This window comes from Terrapene carolina, unplaced genomic scaffold (genome assembly GCF_002925995.2).
Source record: "Terrapene carolina triunguis isolate 2854851 unplaced genomic scaffold, T_m_triunguis-2.0 Scaffold96, whole genome shotgun sequence".
Taxonomy (NCBI): Eukaryota; Metazoa; Chordata; order Testudines; family Emydidae; genus Terrapene; species Terrapene triunguis.
This window is the reverse complement of record NW_020664447.1, coordinates 16,789,153-16,811,909: the sequence shown is the minus strand read 5'-3', so window position 1 is coordinate 16,811,909 and position 22,757 is coordinate 16,789,153. Positions and strand designations below refer to the sequence as shown.

The following is a 22,757-nucleotide window of genomic DNA, read 5'->3' as shown; positions in this document are numbered from 1 at the left end:
TTTCTATTCAGGGATTTCGATGTGTCTGTAGACTTAAATAGATATATATGAAACAAACATATCTTTGGAAGAATTCCTCCTTGTAACTAATCATTCCTTCCTGCTTGTTCAGATTAAGGCCTGGTTCTCACTAAATTTTGGTCATTAGCCAAAGATAATGTTGACAAATGCCTTGGTGACCTCTTTCCCATCAATCAGCTCTGGATGTGATAGCAAAATGTCATGTATTGGAGGTCCCTATGATTTATTTTAGCATTATATTTTTCATAAATAAATGGTCCAGCCTTGGCCACTGGCTGCATCCCCTTTGTGTTGCTCCAGTGGCACAAAGGGGACCCTTGGCTGGTGTAATGATAGAATGGCTGGTTGGTTGCTACCTGCTCCCATCCCACCATCCACCCAGCATACGGAACGTTTCTGGGTGGACAAGTAGCATGGGCCAGGAAAGGAAGGGGACAGAATGCAGAGCCAGAGGTTTACTGAGCTCCAGCAATAACCATCCAGTGGAGTTGGGCACCTCCTTTGTCTCTCATAGATAAGGCCCCTGCCTCATCATGGTGCATGGTGTCCTCCCTGGGGAAGCTGGGGATGTGCTTCTCAATATTCTGTGCCACAACTCTGAAGCACTCACTCTGTGACACTTTCTGGGCTGGAAAAAAAAGAATAATTTGATTTTAAGAATGGGCATTTTTAAAGGAATCAGTTTTTCAACACAAATCCACTTGCAATTTCAAGGTGACAGAAAGAGCCATATAATGAATATCAAGAGACAAAAGGGACAATCATATAAGGCCCAAGACAAAGCCCACTGAGGAATCTTTCCATTGAATTTTGGATCAGACCCATAATAAATGTCAAGAGCTAGGAGAAATGGAAACTAAAATAGACAGCTGAGCTATACAGTCTTGCAGACTCTTCTGTAGTAGGGAAACTGGATGGCTCCTTCTTTGTTGGATCTTGTCCTAAAATACAATATAATCATAGACAATACATAACAAGATTTCAGTCTAGTCACTAGGTAACTCTTTAAAACATTCAAATTGTTTTAAATCTTATTATCATCATGTAGATTTTGTATTAACAGACATACTCAACAGGAATTAAGGTTATAAATGATCTGGTTTAACCAAATGATCGCTGTAGGTTTCACATGGTATGTACAAAAGTTGACATACTTTTTGGATAAATGTGGTTTACTTCAGACAATTAGTTAATGAAAATTTGAATGCTTTTTGAGCACTGCTGTAGAACTGTTATACAGTCATATAAGCCATTCTGAGCTTTTATAATGAGCAGGCTATGGAAACAAATGATATTTTAGGAAGAATATATAAATTTCACAAAATTACATGGAATACCCACAGAATCATCTATGCTGTAGAACTCATTAATTATACAATATCTGCAAACCACTTTAAAGATGAGAAGATTTATATTGTTTACTTTAAGCACTATTATTAAAGGCCAGATTCTGATACACTTAGTAATATTCAGTGGCACCAATAAAACTATTTGAGGAGTAAGATGTAAAATTTGGCCCTAAATGAGCAGGAATATTGTATATTGTTAGACTGCAGAATCAGAGCTTTGAGGCAAACAGATATTGTACTGAATGTTACAGTGGGTCATTTTCTTAAAGTGGAGAAGAGTTTGAATATTATTGTTATATTTCACATCTGTTTGTTTTAAATATTAACAGGCTAAATTGTCAATTATCCACTGTCAATTACATCAGTGGAAGTCAGTTAACATCAATAGTTACTTCTGATTTATACCAGCATCAGACAAGAGTCAAACGCATGGGACCTGATTTTCAGAGGTGTTAAGCACATATGCAAGTCAAAAGGAGTTATGGGTGCTCTGTAATTTCAAGATGAGGCCACTAGTTTCCAAGTAGACACTGCGTTTAAACAGTGTACCTGAGGAAGAGATTACATTACACTATATTAAAAATAATGACATTTTCCCTAATTTGGATGTTTTATTATATTTAAATAGATATAATGGAATTAAGAGAATAACAAAACACCTGAAAAATCATGGTATGATATGGTCTAACCAGCAAAGTTTCCAGAAAGAAATATAGTGTGTCACAATTCTCACAATGTCAGCAAAATGTATGCGTGTAGGGGTGTGAAAAAACACCCCTCCCCTAGAGTGACATACCTTTTGCTGGCATAAGTGGTAGTGCACAGCGCTATGTCAGTGGGAGAGCTTCTCCCACCAACATAGCTACCACAGCTTGTTGGGGGTGGTTTAATTATGTCAACAGGAGAGCTCTCTCCTGTCAGCATAGAGCGACTACACGAGATCTTACAGAGGCGCAGCTGCATCAGTACAGCTGTGTCTGTGTAAGGTCTCTAGTCTAGACACAGCCTTAGAATTCTTTAAAGGTGTCAGTAAAGTAGTGGGTATAAGAGAACCTTTTAACATCATTAATTAGACTTCCAAAAGGCCTTTGACAATGTCCAGTGCTAGATGCTACTAAAGAAGTTGAATGGACATAGGGTGAGAGGCAAGATATTGTGATGGATGAAAAATGGGCTAGGAGACCAGAAGCAAAGAGTAGGACTGAAAGGTCAATTTTCATTGTGGCCAAAGGTTAACCATGGGCTGCCTCAAGGTTCCATACTAGGTGTCCATGTTGTTTAACATATTTATTAAAAGAAAAGAAGAGAGGGGAATGAGAAGTGAGGTAACAACATTTTCAGATGATACAAAAAGTTATTTATGTTAGTCAAATCCAGTGAAGACTGTGAGGAGCTTCAGAGGGATTTAATCAATCATGGACAACATGATGGCAAATGAAATTCAGTGTTGATAAATGCAAAATAATGCACACTGGAGAAAAACAATTAAACCAACCATATACATTACAGAGTTCCAAATTAATGGTATCAACTCAGGACCTGAGTGTCATTGTAGACAACTCAATGTGCAGCTGTGATCAAAAAAGGAAACAAGACATTAGAATGCATAAAAAATGGGATGATGAAAAATACAGAGAACATTATAATGCCTCTATAAAATAAATGGCGTGACCTCTTCTGGAACAGCATGTGCACTACTGGTCATCTGTCTCAAAACGGTATTGATGAATTAGAGGAAGTTCAGAGAAAAGCGATGAAAATGATTGCGGACCTGGAAAAATCTTTCATATGTAGAGAGATTGTAAAGACAGGGATTGTTTAAATTAGAAGGGTGATGAATAAGAGAGGCATGATAAAAATATGTAATGGCAGAGAAGGTAGAACAGGAATTTCTGTTCTCCATGTCTCATAATGCAAAAACAAGAGGACGGACATTCAAAGAAATTAAAAGATAAGAAATTCAAAATTAATAGAGGAGAATTTTTTCACACAATGTTTACTTAGACTGTGGAACTCAATGGGAAGATGCTGAAGTCAAAGTCATTGAAGCCAAGAACTTTGGAAGATAAAAAAAAGTGATTGGACATCTATATGGATATCAAGAAGGTTCAGAGTCTTCATAATTACTGATACACATTTTGGAAGGGATATTAAACCTCATGCTTTAGGGCTTAAACCAATCACAAACTATTACATATCAAGATGAGCCCTATGTGTGGAGGGGGACCGATTATGCTGAAGTATACAGTGCTGGCCACTATCAGGGAATACTGGACTAGATAGACTGTGAGTCTGCTCCAGTCTGGTAATTCCAATGTTCCTCTGTAAAGAATGTTCATTTAACAAGTGTGTGTGTGTGTCGTTTTGACCACTACTGCTATCATTTCCCCGGTTTTCTTTTACAGGGTGTTTGGGGCTGCCATATTGCTGACCGCCACTCTTAATATGCTAATACCATCTGCTGCTAAGGTGCATTATGGGTGTGTCATCTTTGTCCGGATCTTGCAGGGCCTTGTAGAGGTATGGAAAAGAAGTTGGAGTAAGAAGAAAATGTGACTGTGGATGTTCATTAGTTGCTAACCAGCAGTCTTTGTTTTAAGTGAAAAAATATGATTCCAGTTAAGAGCTGAATCCTAGTGCAATGAAATGCAGCCATTTGAACTGTTAGGTTATGTTTTCAATGTATCTTTCTTTCACCTATAAAATTACATGGTAAAATCCCCGCTGTTCAGAGGGACAGCAAAAGGCATACACACTATTTAATTCCCACTTAAGCCAACGCTGCATAGACCTTGATCTGGTGGGTCTCCCACACAGGGTAGTTTGTGGACCAGCACCGGAGAATGAGCACTTTCTTTAAAATCAAGTTTGTGTTTCTATAATGGGCACTGACCATGTACCCACTGACATCAGTAGGAGTTTTGCAACTGAGTTCAATGGGAGCAAGGTCAGGCCTGTATTGTAAATTTGATTGTCTCATTAACATTTTTAGACCAGATTTGAATACATGGTCTCCAGATCACCAATGCACCAGTTTTGAACACATCTTATTATATAAAGACCTTAGATTTGGGTGAACAAGCTACGTGCAAGGTGGATACTATGAGTACTACCCATATTTTCATGTGCAAGTTAGGTAGTGAGGCATCCAACTATATAAATTTGCATGCATAAATACAGGCCCAGTCTTGCAAATTAATTGATGTAGGCAGATCTTTACACCTCCTGAGGAAGTGGGAAAGAGAGAAAGAGGACTAGGAGATAAAAAGTAAAACAAGATATTTTTAGACTTGTCACATTAAAATATCCTCTTTCCCTCTTTGATGGAATTGTGCATGCAAAACTTGCTTCTGAATAGGATGGTGAAGAACGTTTGCAATGGATTCTGGAAACCTCATAATTGGAGTTTTGCATAACTTGTTGCAAATTCACAAAAAAATGTCCAATTTGTAAAAAAAGAAAAGTTTTGAATTTAAAAATTATGTTCAGTTGAAGATCAAATGTTACATTAAAAGAAGGAAAAATACTACTGTTCTAAAAATATGCAAAAATCCAAATTTTAATGTGTAATTGGCTATTAAGTGAACATTTTGGAAAAACTTACTGTATATTGCAAGGTTGCAAATATGGTCCATAAAAATATTAATAATCTGAGTGAAATTCTACTATTTTTATACAATTAAGGCTGAACCTGTGTTGAAGAGAGAGCAGTCATTTTAAAATGAAATCAACTAACATTGTTCAGATTTCCTTTTTCATATGTGCTTAAAGAATTTATTACACAAAGACATTGAGAAAGACTTCACTTACAATATTTGCTAGTCTCCCAGAATCACACTGCTCTTGTTTTCTAGGGTCAGGGTGAAGGGAAAGTGGCTGATTTTTAGCTTCTATATCATTGTACTTTTCAATTATATTACTGGTGGCTAGTATGGTCTGAGGGAAGAAACCTGGGTTTAGGAGAAGTCAGGAGGTCCTGAGTTTGAATGCTGGCTCTGCCATGGATGTGATGGGTGGCCTTGGGCATGTCACTTCACCTCTGTGCCTTACTATCCCCACCTATAATTATTGTAACCACTTATTTCACAGGGGCATTGTGAATATTAACTGGTTATTAAATTATGTATGGTGTAGTAAACGTATAGGGCTTGATCTAATTTCCATTCAAATCCCTGGGAGTTTTTCCACTGTAAAATGGGAGTTGGACTGTGTCCATGCAGTGCTATAGAAATGCTAGTATAATTATTAGATCATTATTTTCTTTATATTAGTTTTAAACAGAAATAAATGCATAAACAATACTAACTGACTAATTGATCAGCACATGTTAACTTGTGGAATGCCCACTCCACAGGGTGTCACTTATCCTGCCTGCCATGGGATATGGAGCAAGTGGGCCCCTCCTTTAGAAAGAAGTAGGCTAGTAACCACTTCTTTTTGTGGTAAGACACCCTTTAATATTGTCCTCTTCTCTTCTCCCCTCCTACCCCAACTGCATTAAATAGTCCAGTAGAGATTGTATGTCCATTTTCAATCATGTCTTTCTTGTTTTATAGGTTCCTATGCAGGAGCTGTTATTGCAATGCCTTTAGCTGGGATTCTAGTGCAATATACTGGATGGTCTTCTGTGTTTTATGTGTATGGTATGGTAGTTTTTGTTTACCTCCCACCATTACTACATGAATCTAGTCTGCACTGTTAACGGCTTCATTATTTTCATCCTATGTTAATAAAGGAAGACTAAAGTTTGAGTCTAAACATACAACCTAGAGAAATAGGTGTTGGAGGAAGGGAAAATGTGAATGAATTGTATAATTAGAATAAGAAGCAATGGGGTCTTAAACAGGAGAAATTTCAGCTGATGAAAGCGAGAATTACTTTTATGATTATAGTACAAACTAAAGAGGAAATGTTGTAGAATCACCAATTCACGATGCCTCATTCTCCTCTCATTTACATCAGTGTAAATCAAGAGTAGCTGAACTGAGATTGAGTGGCAGATCCTCAGATGGCATAAATTAATTAAGCTACACTGATTTATACCAGTGGAGTATCTGGCCAATGGAGTTAATTATTCAGTGTAAAACTTGTATGAAGTAGAGAAAGATCCCATAAAGAGTGAGAATAGATCTGAACTATTGAGAAAGATTTTGAGGAAGTTTGAAAACTGCCCTACATTAGTGCAGAGAACTGGATTAGATGTCTCAAAGTGGCTATAATTTTTAGTGCTGTATTAGAAATTTATAAGTCAGAAGAAAGGCCAAAGCATAATGATAAAATTTTATATTATATGCATAAACATACACTCTGCGTAACCCCACTGAAAACTTGGGGTGTAAGGTATGGGTTGAATTTAGTCCTAAGGGTTTATTTCTTTAATCTAAAATGACTTTTAGCCAGAATGAATACCTCCTTATGGTATAATATAATTAACCAAACTAATCACAGGAAAAAATACAGAATATCCACACTGCTCTAATTAACACCATTTATTTCACATGCCTCCTAGTGTATCACACCAACAGAAACTAGAAAATTTCACATAAGAGCTGTTACTTAGACAAGACATTTTTAAAACTCATTTCAGCGTTGGTACGAACAGAGAATAAGTTCACTCAAAATGACACAGAAATGTGGTGGAAACAGTGTCACAATCTTATATTTTTCAGGTAAAAAATGTTAGTGTAGTGAATTACTAACAGTGACATAGGATAAGTAGAAATGAAATTTCACTCTAGGTAGAATGAAACTCTGAAGCTGTTTCCATGCACTGAAATATACCAGTGGCTATTCAGGATTCAGTGATTCTCCATTTATAGCGAAGTCATTCTGTAAATGAAATGACAGACTCTCTATGGACCCAACCCGGCAAACACTTCTCACCGATAGTAAGTGTTTGTGGTATCTGATCTTTGTGAGAACGACACTGTAAAGAAGGCAACCCCAAATGCCATTGAAATTAAATATGCCGGTGTTTTTCCTCGTTGGTTGCTTTAGTGTGTTTGTACTTCCTTTCAAGGTCCTTCTTCCTTTTACATTTTCAACAGGGAGCTTTGGGATGGTCTGGTATATGTTTTGGCTTTTGGTGTCATATGAAAGTCCTGCAAAGCACCCAACGATCACAGACGAAGAGCGCAGATACATAGAGGAGAGCATTGGAGAGAGTGCCAACCTCTTAGGTGCAATGGAAGTAAGAACTTATATATATTTCAATCCTTACATACAGTGGCATCAGATTATAGCATGGTTTTTGGGTGGAGAGGAAAGGGGTAAAAGAAACTTAATTGAGTTAACTCCACTCAAGATAGACGTACTTATTCTAAACAATTCAACTCTCCAGAAAAACAAATTCCATCAGAAATGTCTGTATGGCTCGTGCTATTACATAAAGCATACAAGGTCTAACTCTTCCCTCCTTTTAATGGGACTACACATGGAGTAAAGGACTGCTCTATATAAGGGTGACAGTAGATCAAAGCTCTTGATCATCAGAAAAGGGGCCTATGCCAAATGAAAAGGGTTTGAGCGAACCTTTTCACATAGTTGGCAAATCTCATGAAGCTTCTATTCCTTTAGCTACCATTCCCCAATTACCCCCCTTTGCAGCTTCCTTCACTTCTTTGCTAGCTTCCCAAAGCATCTTTCTGCTCTCTCTGCATCATCCCCCTCCCTGCCTCAATACAATCCTTGCTATGTACAGATATCAGGTACATAGCCTAATTTATGTCCAATGAGTTTGTTTTTGCACAATAATACAACAAATACCATGCTATGGAATCACTGATGTTCAGTTAATCTACATCTGTTGCATTTTTCAGTTCATTTTTTTAAAATCAGTGTCTAAAAGTGGCCTATGCTAGGAGTGATTTTGAGGATATTCCTTTAGGATCCATGCTGTCTCCCTCACAGGTGCAGAATAGCTGCCATAGAGGGGACTTTGAAGGTGCTAATCCTCTTTGGAGCAGCATTAACTCCTAATCAGACATGGTCTCTGTGGAGTTTTCCTGATATTTCAGGGAAAGCAGGAGCATGCTGTGGAGTGGGTGTTTCTCCCTCACACTCCACTCCAGATCTAATGCCTCACCACAAGTGGAAACCCTGGGGGTTGTTGGGCTCTTAATGATGTTTCTAGGTCTAGGGCAGATGACAGTGTTTCTGTTTCCTTCCCATTCTATCCCTTCCCAACCATTTTACTGTTAAAATGAGGAACAGCTGAAGTAGAGGAGAAATTAGGATACACAGTGAGATGCTGAGAAGTAGAATCAGATAGGGTTGCATCACCATCTGGTCTGGTCTAAGTTCAATTTGTCTGAAAGCTTATGTACTGAACTGAGAGAAGCTCTCACAATTCTGTGCCTCCAACTATTGTTTTTAAATCACAGTATATAGCTTAACTGCAGAGATGTAGGGGGAAAATAGTTCTCACTTTGCCACAGCTTTGAGAAACAATTGTAACTTCATTACTTAAGGTTGATTTCAAGAAGAAAGACTCTAGTGGAATCATGAGGACCTTTCCAGTTATAATAAACACCCTTTCAATGAACAGCCTTTTGGGCCCTGTGTAATCTGAGATTGTCCTATACAGGTTTACATCTCAGAGAACCCTGTGAAGTCTGGTATGAAATGGAGACATTTCTAACAGCCATTAAGTAAACCTGCCATGCAAAATGAGCACTTTCCCATTCCTTTAATTACTAAAAAAAGTTTAAAGAAATAGCTTTACAAATGCTAACTAAGGAAAATCAGACTTTGCTATTTGTTTCTTAGCTTTCTAGCCTCCTCTATTACCCTTCCTACCTTCCTTTATCATTAATTCCCAGAGATCTCTCTTAATAGTGTTTTCTAATTGGGTCAGACCATTTGCTGTGATTGAGCACAGGCTTAAGCCACTTTTCCCATGATCAAGACCTTTGATCCACTGTTGACAGCTGTAGTATCCAGTTGGAAAGTCAGTGCTACTTGTGCTTCTCAATGACATAGGTGCTTTTGAAAATCTCATGCTTGATGAGAGAAATTTGCACCAGATTGAAATTCTAAACCCAATATCTAAGGCTTGGGCAAATATTATTTAAAGAGAAGTCAGTATATTCTGCTCAGGTTTGGGATGGAGATTTCCTGTTTCATTTATTTGTACTTTCATTGTTCAAAACTGGATTCAAAATTATATTTGGAAGTGATTAGTCTGTATTAATGGCTTAATTTATTTTGATATGTGCAGTATGACATTCTTCCCAGGGCATTCACCAGGTCCTCCTCACAATTAAGTCTCACTTAACCCTGTCTAAGGATCGTAAGTGGAACTTAATAGGTGCACAGGGCATTGCACATACTCTGTGTATTAGAGTGAATTTCACCACTTCCCTTTGGAACCATGCCAGTTTTCAAGACATAATGGACCTAATCCTACCCTCAGCTGCACCCAGGAAACCTCTTTGAAGTAATTTCCATATACTCCTATACAGCCAGATTCAGCAGTTGGATCCACACAGACAGGACGGAACCTGGGCCAATGTGGCGCTCCAGTCAAGTTACTGGGGCCTGAATCAACAAAAGGACTTAAATGTTGTGATAGTGAGCATCACAATGCCTAGAAAAATCACAGGAACAACCGTGTGATCCACAAAGCCTGAGCTGTGTGCCTAGACTCCTTATACAATGCATGCGGAGAGACAGTCACTTAAGCATATGATCCACAAAAGCCAACATACTAGGTAGGGAGTCACCTAGATTAACCAATGGGAGATGCTGAGGGGAGGGGTATGTCCTAAACCCTGCCAAGAATTAGATGCCTACTGCATCTGCATGCAATACACAATGAGGAGCCCCTCTCCTGGAGTCAGGTGACTTAGGTGCCTAAGTTGTTTCTTGTAAGAATGAGTTAGGTGCCTACTCATTCCACATACTACAGCAGGAGGAGGAGGTTGTTTTGGTGCACTCCCCTGGGACATAGGAAACCAAGGTTCAATTTCCCCCTCTGCCTGAGGGGGGGAGGGGGGGACCAGGATTTGAACAAGGAGCTCACACACCACTCAGAGGCACACGTTAATCATAGAGCTATGGGACAGTCTAATGGGGAACCCTCAAACTCTCCTGTTGAAGGTGCTCCACTGAGTTTAACTAATTAAAGAGCCATTGGAGCAGGTGTGTACCCTAATCATCAGGCTATAGAGTCATTCTGTCTCTCTGGCCCAGTGACTATTTAAGTCTTTATCCAAAGTGGAATTGCTGTAACAGGCAAAGCGCTGTAGTTCAGAGGGTTAGAGGTGTGGTCTTGGAATGCAGGAGTGGAAGGTTCAAATCTTGCTGAGGGCCTGGGTAGTAATCTCTGCAGAAATTGAAAGAGCCCCATATCAGAATTCCTCCTAATCTGGTGGTTAGAGCACTCTCCTGAGAGGTGTGTGGAGATCCCTCTTTAAATTGTTTTCTGTTCCTCAGACAATGGTGGAGGTAGAATAGAATCTAAGTCTCTAACATCCCTAGCTGAGTGCTCTAACCACTGAGCTAAATGTCATAAGGTGGGGACCACCTGACAGATTTTCAATGGGACCTAATCTGGTAGGTAGTCACTGAGCATGCCTGCCAGATTGGGCCCCAAGAGTGAGACGGGCTCCTCTGCCTATCTTCTCCTGAGTCCTGGATCATTTGGGGACTTAGGTAGGAGATAAGTGTTTGAAAACCTAGAGTGAGGTGGCAGTGCATCTACCCAGAGGCAGAAACTTAGGTGCTGAGGGAACTTTTACCCTGAAAACTTAGGTGCTGAGTGAGTTTAGGTACCTACAGAGTTTGGTAGCAGTGAAGCAGGAGTTTGGTGGATCACAGCGTTGCCTAATATTGGGACTTAGGTGCCTAAGTCTGGAGTTTAGGTGCCTAAATACCTTTGTGGATCTGAGCGTGGGATGCTGTAGGGTTGCAGTGTTGAAATCTGTAAACTTTCAGCAACAATAAATTCTCTCCCCTCCCCCTCCTCCATCAGCCTATATTGGTCAAAATGTATTATTTTAAAAAACTAGAACAAAATGGTGCTTCAGCTGTGACGTTGTTTAAAGAAATTTCCAGAATGTCATAATGAAACTATACAGGCAATTTAAATAGGGTTCAAAATACAGAGCTAGATTCTCAGCTGGTGACTTCACTGGAGCTATGCTGATTTACACCAGCTGAGCATATGTCCCAAAGTTTACAATGGAAAAGCCAACTGCCCTTAATGATAGCATTACTACCTGACATTGCTATATTACTTATGACTGGTTCTAATCATACTTGCAGAGATTGAATGAGATTTTTACATAGTATTTGTACAAGAAGAATGGAAATGAATGACAGTATTGAGTAAATTTGAGTTGCTTCACTGAATACTATTGTAGACATCTGTCCATTTGCTCAGGTTTCTATGCTAAGTCTTTGATCCTCCACATACTTATGCATATATTTTACTTTATGAACATTAAAGCCAATGGAACTACTCGTGTAAAGTTAAGCACCTGTTCCCTTGAACAGTGGCTAAAATAGCATGCATGCTAAGGGAAGCTTAATATTTGTTAACCAAGAAAATATTAACTGGGCTTTTCTTTCCACATTTCAGAAATACAAGACTCCATGGAAAAAATTTTTTACTTCTATGCCTGTCTATGCAATAATTGTTGCAAACTTCTGTAGAAGCTGGACTTTTTATTTGCTGCTTATTAGTCAGCCTGCTTACTTTGAAGAGGTGTTTGGGTTTGAAATAAGCAAGGTATTTAATCATAATGTAACAGCATGTATTTTGAGTAGCAATAACTGAAGAATCATGTTTGTAGATATTTACTTGGAGAGGGAAAATTGTAATGCACATATTTCCCCATGTTTTATAATTCTTGACGCTCCTCTCCAGTGCAGAAAGTCACCATTCCTTTTATGTACCAGCATATGTGAGTGAAAGGACAAAATTGAAAAGGGATTGTATCCTTTTGATTAGGCTAAAATTTACACATAGTGCACTCACTAAATTTTTTTTAAGAGGAAATAGTTTATAGTGATCTGTCTGGAGCCATATTGGAACAGGACTTTGCACTGGTGTTTGGGGATGGAGCATACAAAGTGCCTCTCCCATGTAGACTGCACAAAGGCCCATCACAACTGCAGTCTGTCAATGCACCCCCGGAGAGCATGGTGCCCCCAAGACTGTGGGGGAAGTTGGGGGGGGGAAAGTAGGACCATCCCCTTCCACCTCCCTGCCCTGGTCTGGAGAGTACACTGGTAATAATGGGGACAGCAAGCTCATCATCCAAAAAAAAAAAAAATGGTGCAGCTTGCACAATCCCCTATGCATTGGGGCATTCAGCCAGGAATTGCACCTCCCATTCTCCCTGAGGTTGATGGAGTTATGTATCACCCCTTGCATGGGTCAGTGGCACAATCTGACCAATAAGGACTGATCCAAAGCAGTCTTTCCATGGAATTCAGTGAGCAGATCAGGCCGTTGATTTGCACATTAGATAGATGGAATAATAATTTATCACCTGTGTGTCTTAGGTCCTATGCTGCAAAGAGTGAACAGAAATTTTTCTTAGGTCAAGTGGTAGGGGCCTGAGGTTTTGGTGCAGGAAGTTCTAAATTCTATCCAGGTTGTTACTATGAAGGTCCAACTGTCTATGGTGTGCAGCATATTGACAACCAGAAAACTCTATGTAGCCACAGAATTGTTACAGTATTATAGGATACAATCACAATTATGTTGTGGCATTCAGAAGTCAGAGATGGGCATGAGCTGCAAAATTCATATCTGGATTCTGCACCACTCACTCTCATAGAATATCAGGGTTGTAAGGTACCTCAGGAGGTCATCTAGTCCAACCCCCTGCTCAAAGCAAGACCAATCCCCAACTAAATTATCCCAGCCAGGGCTTTGTCAAGCCTGCCCTTAAAAACCTCTCTCAAAGTTCAGATTGAGTTTTGGGTTTAGCCATCACACAGAGAAAGGGACCAAGGGTGAAATTCAGGTCCAGAACCAAGATTGGATTCTGATCACCTCTCTTCCCACCTCCAAAAACTGGTTTTGATTCCACCCCTTCCTTAATATACATTCTACAATATTGCAGCTTCAAAGAAAAGTGTGAATGGTCTATGGGAATTTAACACTGCTTCTAACTTTTTCACAGAAGAGGCAATATTAAAAGTTCTAGTTAAAATCCATTGTGCCCTTTCCATTCACTGATGAACAAGCAACATGGCTGCTTATCATGTTTTACTTGTTCTAGTACAGCAGATAAATTAATCTGGAAATTTAAATGTTAGTCTTCATGTGAAGCTATGTATTATTCAATATTCTGGGTTAAGGAAATTAGTCTATCTGGGGGTATTCTAAGAACTTTTTTTTTAGTTTATGTTTCTAAAGAAACCTCTTCTATTGGGCATATGATTAGAATGGTCATTTCATATAGAGTTAGTCTTAACATTTCATCCCCAAAAATTATTTTAAGAGCTAGATATTCAAACAATGGTCCGCCTATTGTAAACTTAGAAAAATATTTTTGGCATGAGGACCAATATTTTAGCTCCCTCAAATGGAGTTTGTTTACGGACAGTGGTTGCAACTGAAAAGCCAACATTTACCTACGGTATCGTATAGTGGTACCTGAAATACTGCAGCTACTTCCTATTCTATATATCTGACTAAATTGGAGTAACACCTGCTTTCATCAGGGCTGAATCTGGCCATCTGATTAGACTTCTATCTTGTAAACTACAGCAAATTACAGAATTTCACACTTAAGATGGAAAAAGGAGATCATTTTCTGCCTTCGATCATAGTGCATTTTGTAAAAGGTACTACAGAAATGCTGTTCCCCAACAAAACCTCATTTTTAATATTATCCTTGGCATACATAATTTATTATGTATTTTCAGTAAAGGATTTTCTGTGAAGGTTAGTGTGTGTATGGAGCCAATCGTCAGAAAAATACCACTGATTTACATCTGAGTGTGTCATTAGTGTGTAGCTTACATATGATTTCTAAACGTGGAGTATTCTGGGCCTGCTCCTCAGTTCCTTGTACATTACAAAGTTCCACTGGCCTCAACAGGAGATTGAAAGTTCAAGGAATGTAGATCCAGGACCTCTGTGCTTCTTGATGTTTTTTAGTTCTGAAAACCCCTGACTTAATTTACCTATTGATCTGTATCCTGTAATGTTTAATACTTAGAGTTCTGTGCATGATTCCCAGTTTGTCTTGGCTATCCTTTAGAAAAGAAAATGGCAAGTTACAATCATGCACATTGTCACATTTCAGTCATTTAATAAAATAAATCAAGATGCCTGCTTTAAACACCTACCCTGAACTTGTAGAGAATCAATTAAGTAGTTGTTGATTGCCAGATGCTTCAGAAAATGATAAATCAATATTTTATTATGGTGCCAACACTTCCCATTTGTCATTATTTTAGGTGGGTATGTTATCTGCTGTGCCGCATTTAGTGATGACCATTATTGTGCCTATCGGGGGACAGATTGCAGATTTCCTAAGAAGCAGGCAAATTCTTTCAACCACTATGGTGAGAAAGATAATGAATTGTGGAGGTAAGTCACTCTACCTTATTTAGAGGTTTCCCATATACCTTGAATGTGATTTAGAATATAGCCCATAAATAAATTGCATATGTTCATTTAGGAGCTATGGCTATATTAAGTATTACTTTCACCTTTTACTTGTATGATAAAGATGTGGCTATTAAACAAATGTGGTTACTAACTGAAGGTAACCTCCAAGCAGAGATATAAAGGTGTCCGCTTATGCCTTCTTATTTCACTCACTGGAGAAATTATTAGGAGGGACAAAGGGACAGTTAGATATTTAAGGGTGCAGATAGTGCCTAGTGAGATTTTCAAAAATGCCTGAGGAGGTTAAGTACCCAAGTGTCATTGAAATCAAGGGGGATTTGGTGACTAATTTGCTAAGGAACTTTTGAAATCCCATCAGGCCTATCCACATCTGTAGGCACCAAATACCTCTGAAAATCTGGCACAAGATGCCCAGTAGAGTTTCTTTCTCAGGCTCCTTTGCCACTCCTTGATCCTCCCTCTTTTTTCTTCATGCCCTCTGGGGGACACAGAATTTTACTGAAGGAATGGTGGTTGCCACCCTGGGATGAAGGTTTCATACATGTCTTTCCCCTACAAATGCTTTGTTTTATTTCCTCCTGTCTGCCCAGTTTCTCCTCACTGAAATTCAACCCCTTCTGGTGTAGACAGGTGGTAGCCATTACAAAAAGATTACAAAGCGGTGGCTTTAATAGGGAGACATTAGAAAAATTCACACAATGTATGAAATGGGAAATAGGCAGAATTGAAGTCTAAGACTTCTTACAGCTATTTGACGTTACTCACAGTAGATTAAGGTATAGGGCTTCCCAACAATTCAGTGTGCACCAAACAACATTATTCAAATAGCTGAATACATACAAATAAATACACTATCACATTATTGACCTCCACAATTGCAGATAGAGTCTAAGTGAATAATTAAGTAGGGGGGAAAATTGGCTCAGTGTGTGTAATTTTTAGCCATCTACTATATACTTCTGCATTCTCTTGAAAAGTTGTTATATGCTCTTTGCATTACTCATAGTCTCAATGTCTAGTGACTGGACATATGAGAAAAGAACATAACTCTTACAGTGAGGCTCCTTCAGTTCGAGGGTGAAATTCACGCTTAGGACCTATGCAGCACTTCAGCCTTTAATACAGATAGCCAAATTTCAGCTGCATAATAGAGGTGCTGCATTTGGATCACTGTGAAAAGAGACATACAAAAGCTTGTATGGAAATACTGAACAAAGAGGTTATTTGACATTGCAAAAGTGTGTGCTTTCTTGGGGGAAAAAGAGTTGTATAATTATAATTCTAATTAAGAGGCATTTCTAAAATAATGAAATTTTAAAAAATGTTTTTTCACTCATTATTCTAAATGAGTACCAGGTCTGGTACCTTACTGCTTGCAGTTTTTAATAGGCAGTTAAAGCTGATGTGTATTTCCTTATATTATTTCCCGAGGTTTTGGTATGGAAGCAACTCTTCTTCTGGTGGTGGGGTATTCTCATAGTAAAGGAATGGCTATTTCATTCTTAGTACTCGCTGTGGGCTTCAGTGGATTCGCCATATCCGGTAAGATACCATTTCTGCTAATAGGGGGAAGTTATTTCATCTCAAGAAAAAGATAACATGAGGACCTCACTCAGTTTTCACTCAGTGACACTAAAACTGAGTAAGAACCTCAGGATTCAGCCTGGTGTTATTTATTATCATTTTCAGAGAAAAGAATAATGAATACGACATCTTGTATATTATATTTGCTCAAGTATTTCCATTCTCCACCCCCATATAGCCTGCACGTAGATAAATGCAAATATATTACTGTAAATTCTGCTTTGGAATCTGCCTTCTAACAATCTAGCTTGAGTTTTACATGTTGTTGTTTCTATTGTGTATTACAAAATAATAAATTTGGTTATTGTTTTCTTGATGTAGTGCATATTCAGAAGCTGCTCTCTCTGTTTTAAGGTTCTGCACAACTCCATTCCTGCCTACATCTCAGCACTCATACTTCCCTTCTCGTGCACTTGGCATTACCGGGGTCATCTGCCTTTGCCTCATTTTCCCACTGTCATCTTTGCAACCTCTTCCATGCAGGCACAAATGGAGTGAGGCATTGTGACACTCAGCATTACAATGCGTAACTTTTAGGTGCTTAGAAAATCACTGCAATTCACAAAGCTTGAGTTTGACACCTAAGTTCCTATACAATGAATGGGGAGACATAGGCACCTTAGACTGCAATTCACAAAAGCCAGCATGCTAGGCAGGCAGTTGCCTAAACTATCCAATGGGAGATGATGATGACAGGGGTGTGTGCTAAGTCCTGCCCCTGTTTTGGAGATAGGAACCTATCTCTGCTAGCAGTTCTCAGCTGTGAACCTTCTCTTGCAGTTAGGCGCTTACACTGTTTTAGTAAGAGGCTGGCGTGGGATGGGGAGAGGAGCAGCAGCTCCCTCATAACTTTGAACCCAATGGCTAAAGTATTCACCTGGAATGGGGGAGACCCCTGGTTTAAGTCTCCCATCCACTTGAGCAGGAAAAGGGATTTAAATGGGGCTCTCTCGTGTGAGTGCTCTAACCATTGGGCTCTGGGATATTTTGGTGTGGGGCTCCCTCAGTCTCTGCTGTTGAACCCTCAATAAGTAATTAAAGAGTCACTGGAGCACAGGAACTGGATCTCTCATCTCCCAGCTGAATGCTCTAACCACCAGGCTATAGAGTCATTTTCACATTTGTGCTCTCGCTCTTTCTGCGCCCAGAGACAGAGACAGAGAGAGAGAGAGCATTCTGTAGCTTGTTATAGTGGCTAAAGCACTTATGTGGCAGACCCAAGATCCAGTCCCCCTATTCTAATGTCTTTAATTATTTATCCATGGTGGAACAGGTTCAACAGGGGAGACTGAGGAGTTTCCACATCAGACTATCTCATAGCTCAGTGTTTAAAACACTCACTGGAGAGGAAGCAAATCCCTTCTTATCCATTGGAGGGATTTAGAGTGGTGGTCTTCCACCTCCCAGCTGAGTACCTTAGCCACTGGGTTAAAACTCATGAGGGAGTTCCCCTCCCCCGTTGGCTGTTGTGTGTGAGTTTGCTTGAGGCCCAGTTCAGTAGGTGTCCTCTGAGCATGCCTACAGGGATTGGCCACCTCATGAGATTTAGGTGACTGAACTCCTATTTTCCCCTTGTTTGTGAATCACTCTAGGGCTTAGGAGAGAGAGAGATGACTGGACACCTAGAGGGAGGCAGCAGTATGCATGCCCTGAAGCAGAAACATAGGTAACTAGGGAACTTTTACTGCAAAAACGTAGGTGCTGATTGAAGTTAGGGGCATAGGGGTTTTAACAAAAGTTTTGTGCATCACAGTGGTCCCAAAACTGGGACTTAGGCACCTAACTCCTTTTTGTGCACACAAGTCCTTATATCTGGAACAGCCTCCATGGTCATTTATGTTAAACATTTACTGTCTCCTTATTCAAATCTCTCATTAAAATCCATTAATCCAGCAAGACCTATCAGCTCTAGTTCTTCTACTGAAACATAAATTAATTCCATCATTGTAAAACACCTCTAAACCTAGTAACAAACAAAATACCTAAGAGAACTTTGTGGTGTATCCAGTGTTTACCACAAACTTTCTGTAAGAAATTGTGCCCTGAAAGGATGTATTATATTTTATTTTTTAACAGTTGTCCTCCCCACACCATCTATCTTTCCCCCCGATGCCTAGGGATCCTGGTATTCAGATTCTGTTTTGATATGTTTTTGGTGTTTATTTGGGGGAATTTTAGTTTTGTAACTTCCTAGAAACACTTCCCCCCCGCTAAAATTCTTTGAACAGTGGCAGCCTACATTTGAAAATAATTTGCTTGTTAGAGCTGCAGGAAATAAACACATTTTTTTTTAAATCAAACAAATATGAAATCTTTTAAAAATAGTCTTCTTTTATTGATCTTATCTTACCCTCCCACACAAAAACAGCCATTACCCTGATGCTTTGTGTGACCAAGAAGAGAAATGTGGAGAAAATGAAGAGGAAAAAATACAGTTATAATTTTATAAGCTGCTTTCAGTTTAAAGTTAAAACACGAATCTGTCTCATATATTTAGTCATACTTCACATTTTCCTGTAAAGCACCCCCAAAATGGCTCTATATAAATAGTCATGGACACATTTTACGGTGGGAGTACATATTTGTATTTGTGTTGCAGGATTCAATGTCAACCATTTAGACATAGCCCCAAGGTATGCCAGCATCTTAATGGGAATTTCTAATGGAGTTGGGACATTATCTGGAATGGTTTGCCCTATAATTGTTGGAGCAATGACAAAGAACAAGGTAAGCTGTAATGTGGTTTTCAAAGTAATTCTCATTAAATTCAAGACGAGCAGTTTAATTCCACTAGTATTAAAGACAAAACCCATTCCTAAACCTACTTTCCATATCCCTTAACTTCTGGCTTTATCCACTAGCCATTCAGTACTTTGACTTCCTGGAAATCTCTGAACAACCTTCATCGTATGCCACCTCAGTCAGAAGTCACTTGTACCTTGGCTTCCTCAGCTCTGTTGAATTTCCCAGACTGTTACTGTTTTTGTTTGGATATTTATTACCCTCTCTTAAAGTAACCAGTTCCTTCATAAGGAAAATATCACCTTCCGCACACAAACAAGTATTTAAATTGTTTAGATAAAATCAATAGCAAATTTGACACCTATTTCAAGTATGAATTTGTACATTTTTAAAAAACAATATTTAAAAAATATTCCCGGATCAAATAGTCCTTGAAACTTTTCATAACTAAAAGTAAAGTACAAAAGGAGAACAAGGTCTAGTGACTGAAAGTACTCATGGAAGAGAGAAGAAGTGTAGTGTTGGGGAAAGTGGTAATAAAGCTGAATGTATTGGAAGCAGTGCATTTGTTTCATAGTACTCTGAAATATAGTGATGTTTTCCTTTATTAACTGGTTAACATTTTTCATAGGGACTCCCTCTTATCCTCTTTGATGTCAATGGGTGTTTTCCCATAGTTTTCAATGGTTCCAGGATTGAGGCCTAGAACTGGAAACAACAGTCCAGATTCTTTGGTCTAGCTGAGCAGTGCTTGACACAGATTTTGCATTTCCCCAATACAGGGGCCAGTCCAGTCCATAGCGTACGTTAGGGTAGCTAGTGGCAGGACCTCACCAGCAACACTTTTTCCCCCTCAGATGCCAGCAGGCAGAATTCCTCAGGCAAAGGGATATTTCTCAGGGTACTAAATATGCTGGGTTTCCAGTTGTTTTGCACTGCACACAGCAGTATAAGAGAGTCAAAACAGACCTGAGTATTGGTTCAGATATTTTGGTTAGCTTGTCACGTTAACTTGTGCATATGAATTAATGATGGTGGAGGTGACTTTTCATTGATTTTTACAGAAGTTAGCCAATAAGTAAGAGAAATATCTTGCAGTTGTACAAATTGAGCTTTTAGACTAGGATTATCAAAGGAACCTGAGAAAGTTAGATGCCCAGGAGTCGGGCTCTTTTGAAAATTACATCCTCAGTGCCTTAATCAGCCCTTTCAGCTCAGAACAGCTATCAAGTCTGTGCTGCTATTTTGACTTAGCAATACTCTTCTTTACAGACACGTGAAGAGTGGCAGTATGTCTTCCTTATTGCTGCTTTAGTGCATTATGCAGGAGTTATATTCTATGGCATATTTGCTTCGGGAGAGAAACAACCTTGGGCTGACCCTGAACAGACAAGTGAAGAGAAATGTGGTTTCATTCATGAAGATGAACTTGATGAAGAGACAGGGGACATTACTCAGAATTACGTAAATTATGGTACCACTAAGTCTTATGGTGCTACAACCCAGGTCAATGGTGGTTGGCCAAATGGTTGGGAGAAGAAAGAAGAATTTGTACAAGAGGAAGTCCAAGACTCATTCAGCCATAAGGAAAGAGAAGATTATTCATAACAAATCTCAATATTGGATATATTTTGTAGTGTTTGTGATTAAATTCATTGTGATTGTTTGCACACAAAGAATGTGGTATAAACATGTAAACACATATCAAACAAGAAGGTCTAACTATTTTAAAAAAAGGTTACCATTAAAGTACAATCTGTATGAATTGTGATATGTCATCACCTCCACTCGGGTGTATACATTCTATAAACATTAGAGTTTTAAGGGTTTATTGGTCAAAACTATAGAGGCAACTAGATACTTTCAGTATACATGAGCTAAAGCTCATAATTAAGGATTAAAGCACAACTAACCAACTAAGTTGGCACATCTAATAGTCTGTTAAGAAAGCCAAAACTACTTGATCTTTAAAAAATGCACTTATATATTTGTTACACCGTATTGGAAGAGATCATAAACTGATTGTGTTAAGTATACACGTTTACTCAGTAAAATGTAGAGATTGTGTGTTTGGTCTAAGACAAGGACTTTCTTCAAGAAGAAAGGATTCAGTCCTAGACATCTATAAGGGTTTGATACAGTTCTCTTCAATGGGAATTGGATCATGCTCTACAAGAACTAAATAAGACATACTGTATGTTTATTGTGATTACATGCTGCAGGCTACTCTGTGATAAATGAAGGAATTTATTTGGGTGTTTTATATCAAATGTTTAGGCACAAATTCTTATTTGTATTCTTTACAGAATATAATGAAATTATAGTATGTGTCATGTTCTTCCTTACATTTACCAACCAGTATAAAAACAACATATAATGTTCAATCTGAATTTTCATGCAGATTGTAAAACAACTTTTGCAAGAAATACTTCAGTGGATTTTTAGTTATAGTAAATTACTTTGTACTGGTTGCAAATCACTTTAGAAGAAAAACAGAGAGCCTACAAAAATATATGCCCCCCCCATATAATCCAAAGTAAAAATTACCATGAGCAAGTAGCCCTACACAAAATGGACGTATTTGTTTTGCAGAATATTTTGAACTAAATGAAAGAAACAGAAAATAATTTAATCATCCTTCTTCTCTTGATAGTTTTCCTATTTTGTCATACTGTGGCACAGTTGTATAAAGAGATAAAAGTTTATTGAAGATACTGTAATTATAGAAAATGTTGTTATTTTACAAATCCCTGAATTCAAAAATGTATTTGTCAAATAGAATTATAATGAATGCTGAATATGAGTAACAATCCTCACAATAAACCAAAGTGGCAAATAACTAGTGATGGATTTAGGAAGAGCATTACTTCTACTTTCATTATGCTTGTCTTCTCTTAGCATAACTCAAGAAGAATTGCAACATTAGTGTACCAAGCAATAAGTGCAATGCATTATAAAGTGCATAATCTTTTAGTCTATATAGTACCTTTATATTAAGCTTGTTGTAGACATTTGGGATTGTTGGGATTAAACCAAACCAAATTAAAGTTAGCAACACTTGACCGCTTCTTAATGCTCTAAAAATGACAATGGTGATCCATTTCCCAACTCAAATCAAATGATTATCATTGTATGTAACAATCCATTCTGGATTTTTTATCTGTTCATTGTATTGTGTAGTGACTGGAGGCCCCGCTATTGCAATATACAACTTGAGGATTGTTTCTTCTTCTTCTTTTTTTAAATGCAAATCATACCTTGACCTTAAGGGAAAAAATATTTTGCTCTGTGCCTCAAAGTGATGTAAAATGTGACCATAGCTTTTGCTGTGTTTAATGAAAAGATGTGGACTGTGTCACTTTTGTTGCTGCAAAAAGTGTTAATAAAATGCTCTATTTATCCTTTTATATAAAAAAAGGATATTGTAATCTTTTTTGTTTGTTTGGGATGCAGAGAGGTATAAA

The 22,757-nt window shown here is 38.4% G+C and overlaps 1 protein-coding gene across 2 annotated transcripts in view; it reads left to right on the top strand.

Annotated features, from left to right (window-relative positions):
* The window catches only part of SLC17A6 (solute carrier family 17 member 6), a 46,649-nt gene extending 25,696 nt beyond the window's left edge, over positions 1 to 20,953 (top strand). The window contains exons 4-12 of one of the 2 annotated variants that reach the window (XM_024214863.3): positions 3,776 to 3,890; positions 5,725 to 5,812; positions 5,927 to 6,013; positions 7,418 to 7,560; positions 11,953 to 12,102; positions 14,793 to 14,925; positions 16,399 to 16,509; positions 19,151 to 19,278; positions 20,566 to 20,953. In XM_024214863.3, coding sequence (XP_024070631.1) covers positions 3,776 to 3,890; positions 5,725 to 5,812; positions 5,927 to 6,013; positions 7,418 to 7,560; positions 11,953 to 12,102; positions 14,793 to 14,925; positions 16,399 to 16,509; positions 19,151 to 19,278; positions 20,566 to 20,901 — 1,291 coding nt within the window. In that variant the 3' untranslated portion in view covers positions 20,902 to 20,953. The remainder of the gene's footprint in view (positions 1 to 3,775; positions 3,891 to 5,724; positions 5,813 to 5,926; positions 6,014 to 7,417; positions 7,561 to 11,952; positions 12,103 to 14,792; positions 14,926 to 16,398; positions 16,510 to 19,150; positions 19,279 to 20,565) is intronic. The other variant, XM_024214864.3, reaches the window with a different exon arrangement.
* Positions 20,954 to 22,757: the final 1,804 nt, after the last annotated feature.